The sequence below is a fragment of the Amia ocellicauda genome, chromosome 13 (genome assembly GCF_036373705.1).
Source record: "Amia ocellicauda isolate fAmiCal2 chromosome 13, fAmiCal2.hap1, whole genome shotgun sequence".
In the NCBI taxonomy this organism is placed as follows: Eukaryota; Metazoa; Chordata; class Actinopteri; order Amiiformes; family Amiidae; genus Amia; species Amia ocellicauda.
The window spans coordinates 24,836,640-24,858,179 of NC_089862.1; the positions used below are offsets into that span (position 1 = coordinate 24,836,640).

At 36.4% G+C, this 21,540-nt stretch overlaps 1 protein-coding gene across 2 annotated transcripts in view; it reads right to left on the minus strand.

Annotated features, from left to right (window-relative positions):
- LOC136766651 (protein phosphatase 3 catalytic subunit alpha) overlaps positions 1–13,083 on the minus strand; it is a 148,603-nt gene extending 135,520 nt beyond the window's left edge. The window contains exon 1 of one of the 2 annotated variants that reach the window (XM_066720311.1): positions 12,761–13,083. In XM_066720311.1, the coding sequence (XP_066576408.1) occupies positions 12,761–12,821 (61 nt within the window). In that variant the 5' untranslated portion in view covers positions 12,822–13,083. The remainder of the gene's footprint in view (positions 1–12,760) is intronic. The other variant, XM_066720312.1, reaches the window with a different exon arrangement.
- Between the last annotated feature and the right edge of the window lie 8,457 nt (positions 13,084–21,540).

Below are 21,540 nucleotides of genomic sequence, written 5' to 3' on the forward strand. Positions count from 1 at the left end.
AAGGGCTGAATGATGGCAAACTTCCAGGTTCTATTAGTTACAAGCTTTAATTCTCCTTTAACAGTCAAGATGAACATAACACGAAGAACCCCAAGGATAAAAAAAAATGAAAAGAATGAAAATGCTTGAAATACCACTGAATTAATGATTAACTTTTTCTTTGCAGAATCTTGTCATGTGTAGCAGCTGGAAAAACATTTGAAATGTCAACTATTTCTCACCTTCTTCACTTATAAGGTTCACTTATAAAACTTTATTTTTAACATAAAAAATGTTAATTAGACCACTTAATTACGTCCCACCAAAAGAAATGGAAAACGTAATGTTGTTATGATCCTATTTAAAAATAGTATTAGAATCAATTGTCACACAAGATTGCAGTCTGAAGCAAATCTTACAGTAGACGGCAGAAAGTTCAAACAGCCTTTTTAAAAATACCGTGTTATTTAAAGCTGCCTTGTTTAAAAAACACTTACATCATGGATCCTCAGCTTTTTTTGATCTCTTTTTATGAACTCAAAAGACAGAACCAGGATATGCTCTGATAACAAACAGTATGGCTGAACAACCATCTGGTTTTAGAAAATAGTAACTAATGTTTCTGTGAAAATTAAATGTGTGGCTCAAATCTAATTCAGTACAGCATATGACATACATTTCATAAGGTAACTATTTACCTTAACTGACACCAATTTTTAAATAATTCATGTATGCATTTCACAGGACTATCCCTAACCTTGTTATACATGTGACTAACAACAGAACTCATATGAAGAGCATAAGGTATTCATGTGTTATTCATACATCAATGAATCGAGAATTGGTGCCCATTACTGTAAAGTGTGACCATTTATACAGCATGGAAAACATAAAGGACTCAAATTATAGGCATTAATGTAAAGCCCTGATCATCCTTTTACATAAGACATAATCTTCCCAAGTTAACAGCTTTATTTACAAGGCTTCACATCACAAATCCAAAACAAAAGACTAATTCCAGATAAGCTCCAATCAACACTGCTCTCACATTTGAACTATTCAAAATGCGCTTCTAATATACAAAAGCCCATTAAGCACATTTTTTAATCTATGACAGTGTCTGACAACACTGTATATTAACCATGACCAACATAGTCTAACTGCCAGCAACATAATATCTTAGAAATAGAATAAGAACAATGTTTATCGTTTACCTTTTTTCAGGTTTCTAGTTGTATTCAACCTCCCTGCAAGGTGAAAAGAATAGGCCATTGCCAGGATTGAACGCACAGACGAGACAGGGAAACTGAGGGTTCGTGAAAGAGACACAAGAAATTGAACAGAAAAAACCTCCCAGATGGTTCTGAAAGAAAAGTGCAACAAAACGAAGCAGAGGCAGGAAAGAAGTGCGACAGATGAAGGTACAGAAATGGAAGCGGTCCCCTGAGCCTCAACATCTATTTCAGTCTGCTCCATATTTTAGGGGTTATCACCAAGCAAACTGACCTGCCTGCTTGGATTCCTAATGCAGTTTGTTGAAATATAAATATATACAGTGTTGGGTAGTAAATATTCCAGCTACGTATTCAGATTTTAATGTTTTTAATAACTGTATGCCGTTGTGGTTACTCAGGTCAGATGAGTGTTGCGAATACCAATACCAAAACAAATTTGATTAAGATTTACTTCTTGACAAATTGCAGATAAAGGTACAAGATTCGAGTAAGGAAATCTCAAGAATCTGTAGTGGTCCACATGGTATTGTGCAACATTTGTTTTATATGAAGCCTAGCTAACAAGAGCATGATTCATCCTCATTGTGTAGGTAGGCATAAAACAGAGGCTGCAGGACTCCGCTTTCATCACATGGAGGTAAAGACTCTTTTTTAGTTTTATTTAAGAGGGGGTAACAGATATGTCAAAACCATAAGTTCATTATTATTATTAATTATGAATCTAAATGTGATGTGTACTTTACAATGTGCCTTGCTTCATGTCAAGATGGGACAGTATTCAGGTTTTAAAAATCTAATATTATATACAAAAATATCGATAATACTTAAATTGGCAGTTAAGCACAAATATCAAAAAAGTACATAGACTAAATTCAAACAAGATAAATAAATATAAAATGAAAAATCAATTAAGGTCAAACAGTGTATGCGCATATTATTTCCCAAATGATCCATTTACTTTTTGCACTCTGATTAATCCTAAATTGCATAACTTTAAATAAAACTCCTCAAAAACAAAAACAAACTGAACTGAAAAGATTTTAAATGTATGAGCAGGTCAAAAAAAAAAAAAAAAAAAAAAAAAAAAAAAAAAAACATTAATCTTCCATATTAAAATGTATTCTAGAAATGTATCTATTGTTTTCCCTTTTTAAATATAGTATCCCAAAAGTAACCTGATTACTGATGTAGAGTATTGGGTTGGATTACATTACAGATTATTTTCAAAACAAGAATATTCAAATTCTGTAATGGAATACATTTTCAAAGTAACCCTCCCAACACTGAATATATATAAGTTAGTGTACAACCAGGGAAATGTGGTTAAATTGTGATTCAAAAGTATGATTGAAAATGGTGTAATTGAAACAAACAGCAAATCCGGTTAGTCCACGCACTATTAAAAAGCAATACCAATAATCAATAGCTTGACAAAGTTACTGCTCAACATATTTCAACACAAATTGAAGCATAACAATGATGAACATCATGAACTAATGTTGAGAACAGAGACATGTGTAGTTATTCCCACTCACACATTTGGAAATTTAAATATTTTATTGTTTTACTAAATCAACACATCCTCTTATCAAATCCAAGGCATAATAATCAAGTTTAAGAAATAAGAAGTACATTACTTGAATTAACAAAGCGATAGAACATTGTTTAACATGAGTACAGGGCAGATAGCGCCAAGGACATTTTCTTTTGCTCATCAGTTTATAAAGAGGAAAAGGTTATACAAATGCTGTCAAAACAGGCTATGCAGCTAACATTTTAACACCAAAATGAATAATGTAGTCTGCCAAGTGTGCAAATGACATTCTATCCTAAACAAGCATATTCAGTGCCCTATCTAAACAAGTCATCTGAAGTTTCCTCCGTTTTGGATTTCCTATTGTATTCATGCTGTCTTCTGTATTCTATGGTTCCAGGTTATACTTTTTTGGACACACTAACTACCTATTAACTACCTATTTTAGGAAAATATCTGCTAAAAAGACATCTCACAAATGAATGGAAGAATCTGCGACAACAATATATGCATGTAGGTTTTTGTTAAACTGTTAAGAAGCTAGTCCAAGAGAACAACAGAAATTACAAAGCACTTGTAGCAACAGATGTGTTAACTTAGCTCATAAAAACAAGATACAAAATACCAGCCAATACATTTGTTTACAGTGAACAACAACCTACCTCAGTTCTGACTTGAACCTGTATTCTTCATTTTGAATCGCCTCAACTTACATATTTATTAATGTATGCATGTATTTAGTGAATAAATTTTAGGGGGTATTAAAGCTATATTCATTTATGATATTACAGATTAGTACAGTCACCTCAAAACAAGAAAGGCTTGAATAAATGACGCCCAGTATGATCAAATGAATGTGTGCATTGTATCTGAACTCTTGTATACATGTCATATTTGGAGCATTCACTTTTTCTAAATACATTCTTGAAGGTTAAGCACATTTCACACAGAAACATTTAAGTAAAAAAAAAATAGATTTTACATTACATTTTAAATATAATTGTGTAACCAATATGTTCTTAAATCACTGGAGTATTTATAACTGGTAAATGTTATAAACTATGTTATTGACTTAGTTGAACTCCTTACTTCTCATATCTGTATTTTCTTAGCTGTTTTTCTGCAATGCCTTGATAATTAATTCACTAGAAAACTCCTTTTACCAGTGTGCTCAGCCCTGTACAGTACCAAAAATTATAAAAATAAATGTATAGTCTGAAAAATAAATATTGTATATATTATCAAAAAAACATTAAATACTGAGGTACACTTTTCAATATCTCCTCTAATCATTTGCAAAGCAGGCCAAAGGGGTTTCTCTATTACACAAGCCATTATATAACTATATAGACAGCAAACAATATACTAATTTATAATTTGTCATCTGCACCCTGATCCAGGTTGTTTTCATGTATACAAGTATTGAGGCCCCAGTTCTGCCATAAGCAAGATATTTAACCTCTTTCTGTTTTTCCTTCACGTGAGATTTAAAACCAAGGACCTGTTTTAAATAGCTGTAGTTGTTCATACATAGTTAATCCTGTAGTCTCCAAGTACAGAGAATCCTCCCTTTTCACAGTTCCTCAGATCTCCACTCAAAATAATTCACTTTCTCTCTCATTCCCGTTTCAGTATCTTTGTATACCATCATTTAAAATCCAGTAAGGTCTGGTTTATAGGTACAATACAGCGATCTCTTGTATTAAACGCCTGCATTCTTATATGTTGCCTTCAAAAATATTCAAATACTTAAAATGGTAATTAACTAAGTACAGTAAATTATTGTAAGTGATTAACCAACAATATGCACTAAAATGGAACTTTGTTGTAGTGCCATGTTGATCGAAGTTAATTTAAGTAAATCACCCATTGTTACAGCATTATTATCTTCCCAATCAATGTTAACATCGTACAGGTTTTTGTGTTGTAATTACTTGCTGAATTTGGTAGCCTACAGCATATCTTAATTGACCACTATAAACAGTGGTGTTCCCTCATCTGAACAATCTTCCCTGAATAGCTTATAAAACCCATTAAATTACTCACCACCACCTCCTGCTTTTGAAATGCCATCCACGCACATTTCCAACTTTCTCAAAGAAATAATTGTAGAGTGCTGTTTTCTAAAGCTGTCCATCAGAATTTAATGTTTGAATTTGAGCCAGTTTACAAGGGTAACTTGTGAGTATTTGCTAGTAAATATATTTCTGTATTTCTTTCAAACTTTTCATTAGCCCTTAATTAAAAATACTTGTTTGCAAAATAATATAAATAATAAAATAATGTTTGCAAAAATATATACGTATTAGGAGATATGAGAAGGTAAAGTTCAAACCACAAGCATCCAGATGTCTACAGCATATATTTGAAATTCATTAGTAATCTTTTATTTATATATATATATATATATATATACACACACACTCACCTAAAGGATTATTAGGAACACCTGTTCAATTTCTCATTAATGCAATTATCTAACCAACCAATCACATGGCAGTTGCTTCAATGCATTTAGGGGTGTGGTCCTGGTCAAGACAATCTCCTGAACTCCAAACTGAATGTCTGAATGGGAAAGAAAGGTGATTTAAGCAATTTTGAGCGTGGCATGGTTGTTGGTGCCAGACGGGCCGGTCTGAGTATTTCACAATCTGCTCAGTTACTGGGATTTTCACGCACAACCATTTCTAGGGTTTACAAAGAATGGTGTGAAAAGGGAAAAACATCCAGTATGCGGCAGTCCTGTGGGCGAAAATGCCTTGTTGATGCTAGAGGTCAGAGGAGAATGGGCCGACTGATTCAAGCTGATAGAAGAGCAACTTTGACTGAAATAACCACTCGTTACAACCGAGGTATGCAGCAAAGCATTTGTGAAGCCACAACACGTACAACCTTGAGGCGGATGGGCTACAACAGCAGAAGACCCCACCGGGTACCACTCATCTCCACTACAAATAGGAAAAAGAGGCTACAATTTGCACAAACTCACCAAAATTGGACAGTTGAAGACTGGAAAAATGTTGAGTCAGAATTTGGCGTAAACAGAATGAGAACATGGATCCATCATGCCTTGTTACCACTGTGCAGGCTGGTGGTGGTGGTGTAATGGTGTGGGGGATGTTTTCTTGGCACACTTTAGGCCCCTTAGTGCCAATTGGGCATCGTTTAAATGCCACGGCCTACCTGAGCATTTTTTCTGACCATGTCCATCCCTTTATGACCACCATGTACCCATCCTCTGATGGCTACTTCCAGCAGGATAATGCACCATGTCACAAAGGTCCAATCATTTCAAATTGGTTTCTTGAACATGACAATGAGTTCACTGTACTAAACTGGCCCCCACAGTCACCAGATCTCAACCCAATAGAGCATCTTTGGGATGTGGTGGAACGGGAGCTTCGTGCCCTGGATGTGCATCCTACAAATCTCCATCAACTGCAAGATGCTATCCTATCAATATGGGCCAACATTTCTAAAGAATGCTTTCAGCACCTTGTTGAATCAATGCCACATAGAATTAAGGCAGTTCTGAAGGTGAAAGGGGGTCAAACACAGTATAAGTATGGTGTTCCTAATAATCCTTTAGGTGAGTGTATATGTATATGTATATATATATATATATATATATATTCATTCATCTGAGATAGTGCCCTAAATTAGAAAGCTTCAAGTTGGGAAATGCTTGGCAGGGGGAGCTAATGCTTTCCTATTTGTACATCACCTCTACCAATTTAAAAATCAAATAATTTCTACTCAGTTTGACTGAGGCTGTGCCATTTCTGAAAAGCTCCCCATCTGACACAGGGGCGAGCAGCTGCCAAGTTACTGAAATCCTGTCTCAAATCATTTTAATGCCTGGTACTAGAAGATTAAAAAGGCCATGCAGTTGAAAGCTTGGAACTATAGGGCAGATTTCTGGAGACTTAAGTTGGGTTTTGTGCCATTTCCTTTCTTTCTCCAAGATCATTCTGTGATAAATCAGGAATCCTAGTTGTCATTTTAACAACACCCCAATGCAGATTTTAGTGAAATGCATTACCTATGGTATTTATCATTTGTCAATTTTAAATCACAAAATGCTGAAGCTCACAGTGCTAGGTTTAATGCCGAACCAATTAAATTCATATTGCCATAGCCCCGGATTCATTAGAGCAACATGTTTTTTTTAAGATAAATTATTCTGATTTTATTTGGTTGAAAATGCATTGCTCAATTAACTAAGCACTCTACAAATCTGGCCTGTATGGTACTCAATAAAGCCCACCATCAATCCCTTTTCGGCATAAATGCAAAGCGTTATGGATAGTGTAAACAACACAGCGTATCATACAAAGAACAACATCATTACTGTGAAGCATGGTGGTGGCAGCATCATGTTATGGAGATGTTTCTCATTGGTGGGGTCTGGCACACTTGTCAGGATAGAAAGGAATATGAATGGAGAAAGGTCCTTGAGAAAAACCTGCTGCCCTCTGTAAGAAAACTGAAACTGGAAAGGAATTTCACCTTTCAGCATGACAACGACCCAAAGCACACAGCCTTACACTGGAGTTGCTAAGGGAAAAAAAGGTAAATGTCCTTGAGTGCCCCAGTCAAAGCCCTTGAGTGCCCCAGTCAAAGCCCCAACCTAAATCTAATCAAACATCTGTGGCATGAAGATTGCTATCCATCAATGCTCCCCAAGGAACTCAACAGAGCTTGAACAGTTTTGTAAAGAAGAATGGTCAAATATTGTAAAATATTGTGAAATCTAGATGTGCAAAAGTGTGGAGAACTTTCCCAAAAGACTCACAGCTGTAATTGCTGATAAAAGGTGCTTGCACCAAGTATTAACTCAGGGGGGTACAGACTTATCCAATTATGATATTTCAGTTTTGTATTTTTAATATATATATATTTTATTCACTATTAAAACTAATTAAAAACTGGTGGTGTATAAACTGCAAAAGTGATAACATCACTCATGAGCCCAGGTTGAGCCCAGAATGGGGATTTGGTCCATCTGAAGCACATTCAAAAGTCTTCTGATCCTTTCCTACTATATTCCTTATAATGTAGCAAAATGTGAAGAAAGGTGAACTGGTTATTACAATTTAAGGAGAAAACCAGAAACACTTTGTTTTTAATGAGCAGAGAACAATTATTATAACTGCTGTATACATGCTCACCTTTGCAATTACTTGTTTGGAATATGATATCTCAATATGACTTATGGCATATGGCAAAGACCTAATGTGTGGGGAACAACTAAATGCATATAAAGCTGACTGTAGAGCATAACTGATTCCATGGTGTTACATAACACAGCACTAAAGTGTGTTACCTAGTGTTCAAAACACCCCCCACCCCCCTGTTATCATGCTGGAATTGTTGAGGATCGAAAAGTACTTTCAAGTGTTTGTTCAGAATGTCTCCTTAAGGATCACTATAATATGTTAGCAAAACATACACAACAAAGGGAAGGGGGTCTGGAAGTCGGAAATCCTTTTAATATACCCTTGCACGTGAGGCAAATTTGATCACTTACAATAGATATCAAACCACATGTTTAGCATGATAGATTGGTAGGCATATAAAGTATTTTTGTGATTTTTAGATTACAATGAGTCTGGCACATACTTGCAAAGCTTCCCGACATCCATTTAAACATGTTCAGTGCCATCAACCCATTAAATTACTTTTTTTAAATAATGCCTCCATTAAAAAATGACTCCCCCTCCCCCTACCTTTATTCACAGGTTAATTACAGCAAAGCAATCCATTTGGTTCCTACTTTAAACTAAAGCTAACTTCTAACTTGCACAATTAACTATATGGTGCATGCATTTGCACATCCAGACAGCACTGATTTCTGATTGAACTACTTATCTTTAAGTCATTAACGAACCTGGGCTTCATTCCTGTCATTAGAGTACATTTTAAAACAAATCAACAGCACATATGCACTATAAGGTGGATTCAGACGGACACATTATATATGGTTGAAAAATGCATATATACAAATCCAATCCAATACAAATCAATTTAAAAAATAATGAACTGCATTACTATCAATACTAAATGCATTAACAGAGTATGTTTCTAAATACCTAATTTACCCAAAATGTACCCATACTCTGGCAATCAGTACTTTGTGAATCCTCCTTTGGCTTTGATAACAGAACTGATGTGCTTTGTGGTGCCATTCAATATGTTCATCAACTTCTCAAAAGGCATATTCAACCATTCCTCAATACAGAATATCTCCAGCTCTTCCAAGTTGTGTGGCTTGCACTTGTGTGGACTGCATTTTTAATGTTTGTAAGACATTTCCTATTGGTTTGAGGTCTAGCAGGTGTGATAGTCAATCAAGAATATTGATTTTGTGTTCTCTTAAACATTTAGTCATAGACTTGGGAGTGTGCTTCGGATTGTCATTGTGCTGGAAAGTCTAACTGCCACCAAGTTTAAGCTTCTTGATGGAGAATGCGCCAAGTTTTTGGCTAAATGAATGTTGTATATTTTGGAATACATTTCTTGTCCCTCAATTGTAACAAGGGCCCTAGATCTGGATGATAAAAACAGCCCTAAAGCCAAATAGATCTGTTTCAAAGTAGGTATGATGTTCTTCTCAATGAGATAATTAAGGTACCTTTGCCAAACGTCTCTGAGTCAACTGGTACAGTGTTTTCTTGTCAGATGAAAAAACAAAACAAATACTTTTTGGACATGCTGACCAGTGGCATATTTGGTGCAAAAAACAAAACAAAAAAGCTTATGTGAAGAAGAACAGAATGTCCACTGTGTATCTGTGAATCGCAGAGGCTAAAATACTGAGTTTACACATTTACATCTTCATGGTAAATCCACTTTTAGTTACATTTCATAGAAAAATGTGTATCTTTTACAAAATTAGAATGTGACATTTTTACATTTAGATTCCTTGTTTTTGCTGGTTATACACTCACCTAAAGGATTATTAGGAATACCTGTTCAATTTCTCATTAATGCAATTATCTAACCAACCAATCACATGGCAGTTGCTTCAATGCATTTAGGGTTGTGGTCCTGGTCAAGACAATCTCCTGAACTCCAAACTGAATGTCTGAATGGGAAAGAAAGGTGATTTAAGCAATTTTGAGCGTGGCATGGTTGTTGGTGCCAGACGGGCCGGTCTGAGTATTTCACAATCTGCTCAGTTACTGGGATTTTCACACACAACCATTTCTAGGGTTTACAAAGAATGGTGTGAAAAGGGAAAAACATCCAGTATGCGGCAGTCCTGTGGGCGGAAATGCCTTGTTGATGCTAGAGGTCAGAGGAGAATGGGCCGACTGATTCAAGCTGATAGAAGAGCAACTTTGACTGAAATAACCACTCGTTACAACCGAGGTATGCAGCAAAGCATTTGTGAAGCCACAACACGTACAACCTTGAGGCGGATGGGCTACAACAGCAGAAGACCACACCGGGTACCACTCATCTCCAATACAAATAGGAAAAAGAGGCTACAATTTACACAAGCTCACCAAAATTGGACAGTTGAAGACTGGAAAAATGTTGCCTGGTCTGATGAGTCTCGATTTCTGTTGAGACATTCAGATGGTAGTGTCAGAATTTGGCGTAAACAGAATGAGAACATGGATCCATCATGCCTTGTTACCACTGTGCAGGCTGGTGGTGGTGGTGTAATGGTGTGGGGGATGTTTTCTTGGCACACTTTAGGCCCCTTATAGTGCCAATTGGGCATCGTTTAAATGCCACGGCCTACCTGAGCATTGTTTCTGACCATGTCCATCCCTTTATGACCACCATGTACCCATCCTCTGATGGCTACTTCCAGCAGGATAATGCACCATGTCACAAAGGTCGAATCATTTCAAATTGGTTTCTTGAACATGACAATGAGTTCACTGTACTAAACTGGCCCCCACAGTCACCAGATCTCAACCCAATAGAGCATCTTTGGGATGTGGTGGAACGGGAGCTTCGTGCCCTGGATGTGCATCCCACAAATCTCCATCAACTGCAAGATGCTATCCTATCAATATGGGCCAACATTTCTAAAGAATGCTTTCAGCACCTTGTTGAATCAATGCCACGTAGAATTAAGGCAGTTCTGAAGGCGAAAGGGGGTCAAACACAATATTAGTATGGTGTTCCTAATAATCCTTTAGGTGAGTGTATAACGTCATCACAGGAGTAATTTTCAGTTGTTGCGTTTTGTTTTCTTAATGTCATTTATACCTAAGTTTAGACTTTTTTTCTTGGCATACAACTTAAATTGAAAGCAGTTACTCAAACTTCTGCACTTAAGCCAGGTGCAAACTATTGCTAAAGTCAATAAAGACAAATGTGTCAATGAGGGTGTGCGATAAAGGCAGCAAGAAACAGTATTCTCCTACAGATAGATATCTGATACATTGTGATGTCTTGAGGGACATCTATTTAAATTGACATTTGATGTTATTAATACAAACACCAATGTAAACAGGATCTCCCACTATCACTTACATAATGATTAAACACATATATGACACATATAAATGTGTATTTGAATAAGACTGCTGAAACTATAAAGGGGAATCAAGCTTCAGTTATGTAAAAGATTACATAATCTAACTATATATATGCACACTAACAATATATACACACACACCCTCATTACCCTCATGCAAGACTGTAACTGTACGCCAATGTTGAATATCATTAAGTCAGATAAGTGCATGTAATAAAGTATAACTCAGTTATATTTCCTCTGTGTTGAATCACTGTTGGAATTATGATGTATTTTTTCACAAATTCCTGCCATGAGACTTTTATAGAGTGAAATCCTAATTCATTTTGCTGCAGCATGACAGTGTGCTGAAGTGTCACAAAATGTTTCCTTGATAGACTGCCTAATGATTGATCCCATTCTTTCAGATTGATAAAAAAAGAAAAAGGGGGGGGGGGTCTGATATGTAGGAATGCACAGAATAACGACTAGATCATGCCAATGCACAATGCCCTCGCTGCCATGAAGCTTAAAGCCCCCCCAAAACAAATAGATGACATAACATATTCATAACGCAAAAGCAGTCAAAGTGGTGTTGTGTACACACCTCGCACGGTTTTAGGGAATGCAGGCAAAATCAGAAACCATTCCACACGCATCTCCCTCATTCAAATACAGATTGAATGACAAATGGATACCGTTCAAGTCGACTGTAGTAAATGAATATGCTTGTGCACCTCTATCTCCAGAAAAGAATCATCATCATAGATCCGTATACACATAATTGGACTTTTGAATCGTGCATTATCAAAATGGAGAAAATGAACATTGTATGCCGGCTTCCTTCGGCGTACTCCATAATTAAAATGCGACGTGTCGAAATGAATGGAAATGGCTTGATGATTTTTAGCATGATATGCATTCGGCGAAGGTGGATGCAGCAACTAGGTCCCAATTAACCGAACCAGGACAGTTCGGTGACTTGAATGTGCCTGATATCTAGGCAAATAAATTAAATATATATCCATTTATACATGGACTAGAACAATTAACCTGACAGCCCCCACAGCACAGGTCTCTGCTTTTGCTGTTGCCTGCTGCACGACATGAATCTGAAAACAGTATGGACCATACAAGAAATACAATACAGCAGATAGCAGCCACATAGATAGAGACCTGGGAAGTAGCACCCTGTAATCCAGATCTCTGTAAAGCATTCCCTGATACCGATAGAGAAATGTATATACAAGGCTGCGTGTTGAACCACAGCAAAGACAGGGGGTTACTGTGAATTATGATGGATCTGACATGCTTCAATCCCGAGTACAAAATTGCCCTCACTTCCTACTTATGCTAATACAGCTACACCCTTTTTTTTTCTCTGCAAGCTGCTGTTCACATTTTTGTAGAGTAACCCAAAAAAGGGGGCTAGCGACGGTACTTTGCGAAAATGCTGGTCGCCACCAAACCTGCTTGTATTCAAATGCATGAGCAAATCCCTCCATCTGGCACTTGGCATAGGGCTATACTTACATTTCACCACCCTGTCCGTCGTTGACAACTTCGGATCATCATTCGGCTTATTTTCGGACATTTCCAGCGTTCGATCACAATCAAATTTAAATGGTAGCTGAAAACGATCCGTTATAGTCCCTTGCTCAACAAATATACTTTCCCGCTTATGTTGGGAAATCGCTCTGCTCTCTCTCTGGCTTCTTCTAGCCTCAATCGACACAAGTCTTGCAACAATGTTACAAATTTCTACACAGTAAGGGCTCCCCAGATTTACTGCTACACTGTATCAATTTCTCCGTCTCCAGCTCGGAGCGCAACCTAGTCTACAGTTGAGTGTATCCGCCTCCTCTTACGGCGCGCCTGCTGATTGGTCAAGTGAGCCTTTCGTTTCGCGTCCAGGAAGCCCGTCCTTCGCTGTGTATGGCCGAGCTGCCTGTCAATCTCAGGGCACGGTGTACAGTTCAGGTTAGATTACGCTGTGCTTTGGCTAGATAGTGTCTGCTGTTACACTGTGCTGTGAATTGCAGCAGCAGCAGCAGTGCGTTGGTTGGGGAGTGGTAATTAATAATAATCCCACATGGCAGACAGGACTGTCTTCTTCTCGCTGGACGAGGGGCTTGTGCTGCAGGGGACGCAGGGAGGGATTGATTTGGCCTGGTGCTTGGGTGCCAGCTGTAGCAAGCAGAAATCAGGTCGCATGATATTTTCATACGAATCGTGCACATATCGGATTCACACTGTTGATTCTCATTGCGCAACGGAGTCGTTTAGAAAACCACAACGCAGTAAGGCGGTGATATAACCAAACCCAACTGCTTAGTGCATATATATATATATATATATATATATATACAATGAATCAAATCACAAGCTTCAGTTTAAAGCGACCGCCTCCCAACAAATACATGCACTCCATAAACGCTTCACGCAAGCTTCATTCATACGCGTTTTTCTTCAACGTTGAACGCATATTAATCACTTAATGAACTTAGCATATAACAAGTGTGACATTGAGTTTTAAACTCTTCGTGTATAAGAGTGATATAGTGTTTTAGCCTAGGTAGGTAGGTAGGTAAATATCCCCATTTGGTGCACACTTTTAAATTATTATACTGATGTTCTACAACATGCATTAATGAATAAAGGATTGTGTAAGTGGGGGTGTTATATGATGCATCGGTTACATGGATTGATCAATTACATTACCTGTACAGAGGCACTTAATCAAAAATAGTGGCCCATGTGCATTGTTTGTGTTGATATAGTAGTAGTAGTAGTAGTAGTAGTAGTAGTAGTAGTAGTAGTAGTAGTAGTAGTAGTAGAGCACTGTAATTTCCCAGAATGCATGTTTACTAGGAAATTCTTTATTGTACTTGGGTGTGTTATGATGTCTGGAGGGGGGGGTTAGACGTTTTTGCTGAACAGCACCCTGCATTCATTTGACTTGTTTTCAAACCAAAGAGGGATGTGGAGGTTGGCTTCTGTATAGATTACTGTTCAGGTCATTCAGTTGAAGGTTTAGTTTGATTAATGTCCCGTGGGAGGCTGCAGAATGTTATCTGTTTCCTGACACAGCACTAGCAGTTCAGGATTGTAGGTAGGGATTCTGAAAAGGGCGGTTTTGACTCGGAGTGTATTATGTCCTGGGATCTCCCAGAAACTCGATTGGAATGTCCTCGACAGCCTTCATGTGGTGGGTTATACATATACATACACATGGGCGGTCCAAATTATCAGGGTAACTGGACATCTTACTGAAACAAAACTAAGAAATTAAGAATCGGCATGAACATCAGATGTGTATAACATTAATTAACATTACAATTCATTTCCTAAAACCCTTTCTCATTCAGAAATCTTATTGTTTACAATTGCATGTGAATTTATTCTCATTATTCTGTCACACACAGTTAACATGTTGTATTTATCTTTTTGTCCATCCATGCCTAATAATCATAGTATGATAATGCTGGGGTTTTGTTTCTAATTCTTGCATTAAAGCTTTTATATGTACACACCCACATACACACTTTTGCCTGGAGAGCTACTTAACTGATTTATAAATATAAATGTCTGTTGTTCTCAAACATCTACATGGCAGAAATACAAGGTAGAACTGACCTACTTGATGTCACTGGCCTTGATGTGCAATATTTACTTGCAATTGATACTTTATTTCATTTGTTAAGAAGTACTTGACAGACTGAAAAATGTATTAAAATGTATTACTTTTATAGACACAGATTTCATTCAAAATAAATCATATTTATTAATCACAAAGTGGTATACCACCTTGACTTTAAAGTCAATAGTTTATTCTTCATTTACTACATGAAAACAAACATTGCATAGCTTGTCCTACATACCTAGAAGCAATGCAAATATTGAAGCTGAATTTTACTTTCAGATTGATGTTTTCTAGAAAATGTAATGGGGACTGGGAAGGAATTGTTTTCAAAATAAATTTACATAATGGAGGCAACAATTTAATACCTGATCTTCACAAAGGGACAGTTTGAGTCTTTTGCATGAATCCATCTGTCTTAGAACCTGCTCTGAAGTTTTCTACTTGAACTTTCTATCACTTTAAGTACTCACTGTAGAAAGGTCTTCTCTGTGAACCACATCAGACTGATTGCAAACTTTTACTAAGCAGTTTGTTTTTATAAGTTGTGATTGCATAACAATGAGATATGATAGATGATATGTTCTTTTGAATTGCTAGAGCATTACATTTATAATAAATAGACAGCATGCAAATTGTGCCACATAAGCCTGTTATATAATATGGGAGTACTGTAATATTGTTTAACCCAATTTAGTCTGCTACATCTCTTGAATTTTTTCATTCTAATAATTTGTATCCAAATATTATCAATTGCTTTCTTCAAATACCTAGATATTCTATAGATTTTTAAGTTTTTTCTGGTTGTTTCTCCTCTTTCCAAGTGCTGGCTTCAAGGCAATAAGAAATCCTTGGTATCAGCTGGAGTTTAATTAGAGCTCTCTCATGGTTATCACATTTTATTGGGTTGCATAGTGCAGATACGGATGGAGAAATTGGTTAATAAATGCCTGAGATTGATAACTTCATCTGAGAAGTTCTATTTCAGGCCTTAAAACCAAACTAAGTAAATTGTGGAAAAACATTATTAAACAATATGAATGTTTTAAACAACAATACCACCTCCAAAGTGTATTAGGTTTGGTTTCAATTTAGTTTTTGTATGTTATATGGTAATATATTATATAAAAAAATAATAAAGTAGCCCTATGGCCCAAGTCTAAATGAACAAATACCAGGAAATGTCTACAAACAGGGCAAACATTATTCACACAGAAAGGCCAAGAGGGACCTAAAGAAGTTCAATATAACAAACCCCCTGCAATCTATAGAAAACAATGTAGGCAGGCATTCATGAAAATAACAGAGAACAGTCAACATAATTTCTCAAGTAACGCTATTCTAACCGCAAGACTAATTTGTGTTATCAATCTGGATAGTCTTGTGTGTATAAATATACAATTTATTAATTCATATAATTACTGTTGTTAAATTAATGATGATCATAAAGACCTTGTATGCAATATTGATTGAAACACATTTTTCAGCTTATTAAACCAAATTATTTTGTTCTTGTTGATTGCAGGAAAGTATTGAATTGTGTAAAAATGAAAACAGACCTTAGGGTTGTATTTTCTTCAAAAAATATTTTCTACAGCAGCAATATCATTTTGAGCCCAGTCAAGAGACCATTATTAGGACAAACTCAAATGCAATTAACATTTCCTGTGATGATGATGATTATTATTAATAATAAAAATAATAAATACATAAAATTGTATGATGAAAAGTAAGATTTAAATATTCTACATTTGGTGCTGGCTGGACAATCTTGCTGAAATACTACTATGAAACTGGCACCCATTGGCTCATGAAAATCTTTAATATCTATTTTATTGGATGTTTTGCTGGCATTTGATATTAGTTCTCTCAAAAGCACACAAGCAAACAATTGAATGGCGTTTACATTACCCAGTGTTGAAGCCTGTTCTGCGAATCAGAGGAGACAAAAATTACGTGAAAATTCAGCATTCAGAAAAACTGGGCAATTGACTGCTGGTTGTTTGGGAAAATATGAGAAAAGGTGTATGGTAGGAGAGTTACCATAGCTTCCAGGGTGGAGATTAAATAGGATTATTGAGTATCCTTAGTTACCCTTATTAAGAAAGGGGTATTCTCTTAGGGAAATTGCAAAGAGAAGATCATGTGTGTTATAATGAAGAGCAGTCAACAATCAACAGGTAAAGACAAACCGTAAGCCCTATGAAACAAGTGGCAGTGAAGGTAGAAAGAGTAAAAAAACCTAAAGGAGAAGACAGACTGTTTGAAAACCAAATTTTAACGTAGCTTGCTGCTGATTTCAATTCCATATCAAATCCCCTCATATCAATGGAAAAATTAATATACCTGAGACTCTATCATGATGGACAAGAGCTTTTCACTTGTGCTTCTATGCTGTGGTCTACTGACATACAGGACATATGATTCACTTACAAAATGATGCATGAGTCTCTGTTGTAGATATTAGTATTTTGCCAAGCTACTCTAGCAAGCAAATCTTGGAGCAGGAACTGTCTGATAGCCAGAAAGCATCTCACCAAACCAACACCATGTGATAAGAAGTTTTAAGCAAAAACACATTTCTACTGTTGTGTAAAAGTTCACATTTTCCTCCAACAAGCTCCTCGGCTGGCCATGGGAAACATATATTCTTGCCTCAACTCAGTCTGACACATGAATCAGATGACATGACTCCAGTAGTCTTCTTTTTTAGGTTGAAAAACCAGTATTGTTCCACCTGAGCTGCTCCTCAGCTATTAGCGAGATCCAGGAGTTGTATTTCATCAGTCAAGTCTTCTGTCTATTGCTAACACTTATTCACAGATGAATATTGTAACTAACCTGTCACTCTGTATGTGTCATAATGGCAATGACAAATTTACAAGTTCAGTGTTATCCATAGAATGTACAATATCAGATTATCCCATCATTTTTTATCAGTTGTCACAACCTTTTCTCTTTATTGTGGATAAAATCAGTCATATTACTATAGTACGTACAGTTCCCATGATGTACATACCTGATGACAACCACCTTAACTTTGATTACGCTTTTTACTTTTATATAATGTAGGATTTAACCTGAGCTGGAGGCTGGCACATCAATTGACAAACCTGTTGCTCTTCTTTCTGATCAAAGTAGTTCATATTTAGTCTGGCTGTGTATCTATGGTTATTTTCATGATAAAAACAAATAAACAGGACGCCTCCCTGAAAGTACAGAATTACATTCAAAGGAGGAATATTATCCTATTATAAATGTACCTGATGATTTAACAATAACTCCTGTTTTGCACTGTCACGTTTTGACTGCCAGTGTATACATACAATATTATATTATGCAATACAGAATACTAGAATACTAGAACTGAAGCATCACAAGCATTGCAAGCTTTGGAAATTGAATGGTGGTGTGAGTGGAGCGAAGGAAGCTTTTCATGACTGAAAATTAATTTCAAAAAGAGAGAGGCTGGATAGATTGTTTCTGATGGCACTGGCAAATTGCATAACTTTCCTATATCATACACAGTTATTTGGCAGTACTGGGAGACATATCACTGGTCTTATTACTGGAAATCGGTTTAGTGGTTTTCACAAATAAAAAGATGTCCAACAACAGGTAATCAGAATCAGAATGGAGAGTTGATACAAAAATAAATGACCCACATTAAATCACAAAACATGTACTAGTTATTTTGAAGTTTTCTTTTCTTTTTTTCTTTTCTTTTTAATTACTGATCTTCACTGTTCATTCCTCTTCCTTTAAGCAAAGTAGTTAAAGATTCTTCCCTCAGAGGAACACAGGGCCTCTTGGGTTTTCACTCAGTCCATTCTCTACATTAATTATTTCAACTTATTAATTTCCCAGTTGAACTGAACCAACTTTTTTCTACGTCTAAAAAAGCTGATCGTGTAAAGATTGCAGCCCTAGCAGGCCAAAATTTGCTTTATTTATGTTAATATATCTTATTTACTGCAAAGCCTAGCCCTCTGTGAAGGTCTCATGTATTCCCATGAATTAGACAGAGGTATTCGAGAAGAAAAATTGATCCAACACCTAGTTAAAAGAGAACCAATTAAAAAAATTAACACTTTGAACTCCAGTTAGTATGCAAAAAATTCCACAAAACAAATGTTGATCTGAAGCAGGTACTGGAGGAATACAAAATTAATAAACAAAATAAGAAAGCAAAATGTTCCCCCTATATCTCTGGTAATGGAAACAGGTTAGAATATGCAGTAGCTGGTTTGAACTGTTTGCATGGGTAGAGAACAACACTGAAGTGGATATCATTTGTTTGCCATCAAAATGTATATATATATATATATATATATATATATATACATATATATATCTAAAGGACCTTTGTTTTATTGCATTTGTTCAGTAAGCAGAACAACTCAAAAGTGTAACATACTGCTCATGAGATAAAAGAAAAAGATATGCTGTTGATCAAATGTCTGTAGTGGAAAATCATGATTATATGAATATGTTAATGTGTAGTCACAATACCTCTTATTTAGGGCTACTTAATTTTATGTACTTTGCAGTAATGTGATTTTATGAGCAGTTTTTGCATCACATGCAACAGAAATAAATGCAAGATCAAAAGTCAAATGCTTTCCTTCAGATCTAATCCCTTATTCTGGCATGGCATCTTTACAATAATAAACCTTTACATGAATATTTGCAAACACAATAATTATGCATATCACTCCAGTAATACCCATAGACTTGCCCTGAGTGGAAACACTACAGTGGTCTTCGAAACGTCCCCCCCACAAAATTAAATAAAGATGACCTGTTGCAATAGAAGGCTTGCTTTCACTTATGTTCTATAAAAAAAATAATCTAACCTGCTGTGGTTTCTGAAATTACTATCATTGTTTCCCGTAGACAATCATATTTTGCAACGATTTTGAGATAGCTTTTAATAACAGTACTAGGCTTTGATTTGCAATTCCCATATAAATGCCCTTCATTTTTGATTAAGTGTGTAATTAAAACTCACGTATACTTGATGGCCAAATTCTGTGTAATTTACTCTTGGAATCATTCCTTCTTTCTGCTTTTTGTTTTTTCCCTTTTACTTGTAGCAGCTAAACCATCAGAGGATTTTTGCCTCTGTGAATAGTTGTTACCAATTTTATAGGTACTATCAAAACCATATACCAAATATCAGTGCACCCCCAATGCAAAGAATCAAACACAGTCTTAATGTTGCTTTACAGTTATATTCTCATAGAAGCATTCAGTTACAGACTTGAACATTCATTCTAGCATAGTAATGCCCAGTGGGTCCTGGGGTCAATCCTGCGGGTTTTACAGATTTCTTGACATTATCTAAACCTGAGGAACAGAGGAAAGTTGTTACATTGATCCATTCAAGCTGGTAATTAGTTGAATTAGGTAAAAAATGAAAAGCCCAAAGGCAGTGTGACACTCCATAATTAGAGTTGGGTACCCTTGCCCTACCATTTATTAGAAAATAATTATTGAAAGTTTGTCAAATTGCAAAAATAAACAGCCAGGCTAGTGGTATGCACACCTTTGACAGTGGCACAATTGGAATTGTGCAGGGTACGGAAGTGAGGATACCAATACTGTAGCTGTGTTTATTTGTTGTGCAGTATTTTTTCATACAGTATGTTTGCAAGACTTCAGTGTAAGTATTTTGAAAGTACTTTTCATACCTTCAGTAAACTACTTATTTTTCTTGTGACTTTATTGCAATGTCAGCAGTTATGACTTGCCAAATAATTGTACCAGCTGTGCATCAGTGGCAATTGCATATTTCTAAATGAAAGCACCTGGGTTACATTATGACTAGCCTGTAAGAAACAGGTTGCTGGCTCCTGATATGACTCATAGCACAATGACACCAGTGCACATCTGGTGACCATGAAGATCAGCTTCTGGATTAGAAACTTAATCACTAACATTTAACAAGGGAGTACAATGAAAGCAAGAATATAGGCTTGGCTGAGCTCTCAACAAACAACATATATCCTTTTCCTGTTTGAGAAATTGTATTGATTACTCACCTGACATTTAAAAGGGATAAATATTTGCAGCCAACTGAAGTCTTTCTGAATTATTTTGGCATGCATTCAGCTGTACCAGGAGCCACATGGGATATGCAATTTTGTTTTTTTAGTGTCTTGCTTCTACTACAGCATACAGATGCTTCCTGAGTCATTGCCTGCAGCAAAACTGTTGCCTTGGCAGCAGGAATGAAGTACAGCTGCCCTCTAGGCCAGAAAGCTGAGAAAACACTGATAACTGCAGTGTATCATTAAGGAGGATGATGTTGTTGTTGAGGGCCCTAAAGTAATCATTACAATGATTCGAGACTACAATGGTTAAACATTGGCACAATTATCACAAAACTAGCTGCTGTCAAATAGTATCAGTTAAATATGTGTTTAAAGCATCAAGCTGTCTGCCATGGCAGGAGTGTTTTAAAATGGTTAAAGGGGAAAGTGACACTCCGGCAGACGTTTGACAGGGTTCCTGCTTTAGGCTTTTGAAGCTGGAAGCTCTCTCGACGCTGCAAATTGGAGACACCCACACTGTACAAACAAGCACATTTTACAGGATTAAACAGGGAAAAAAATCAACATATGTCTGTTGACTTATCTATGTACGCTGTTAACATCCACATCAATATTTA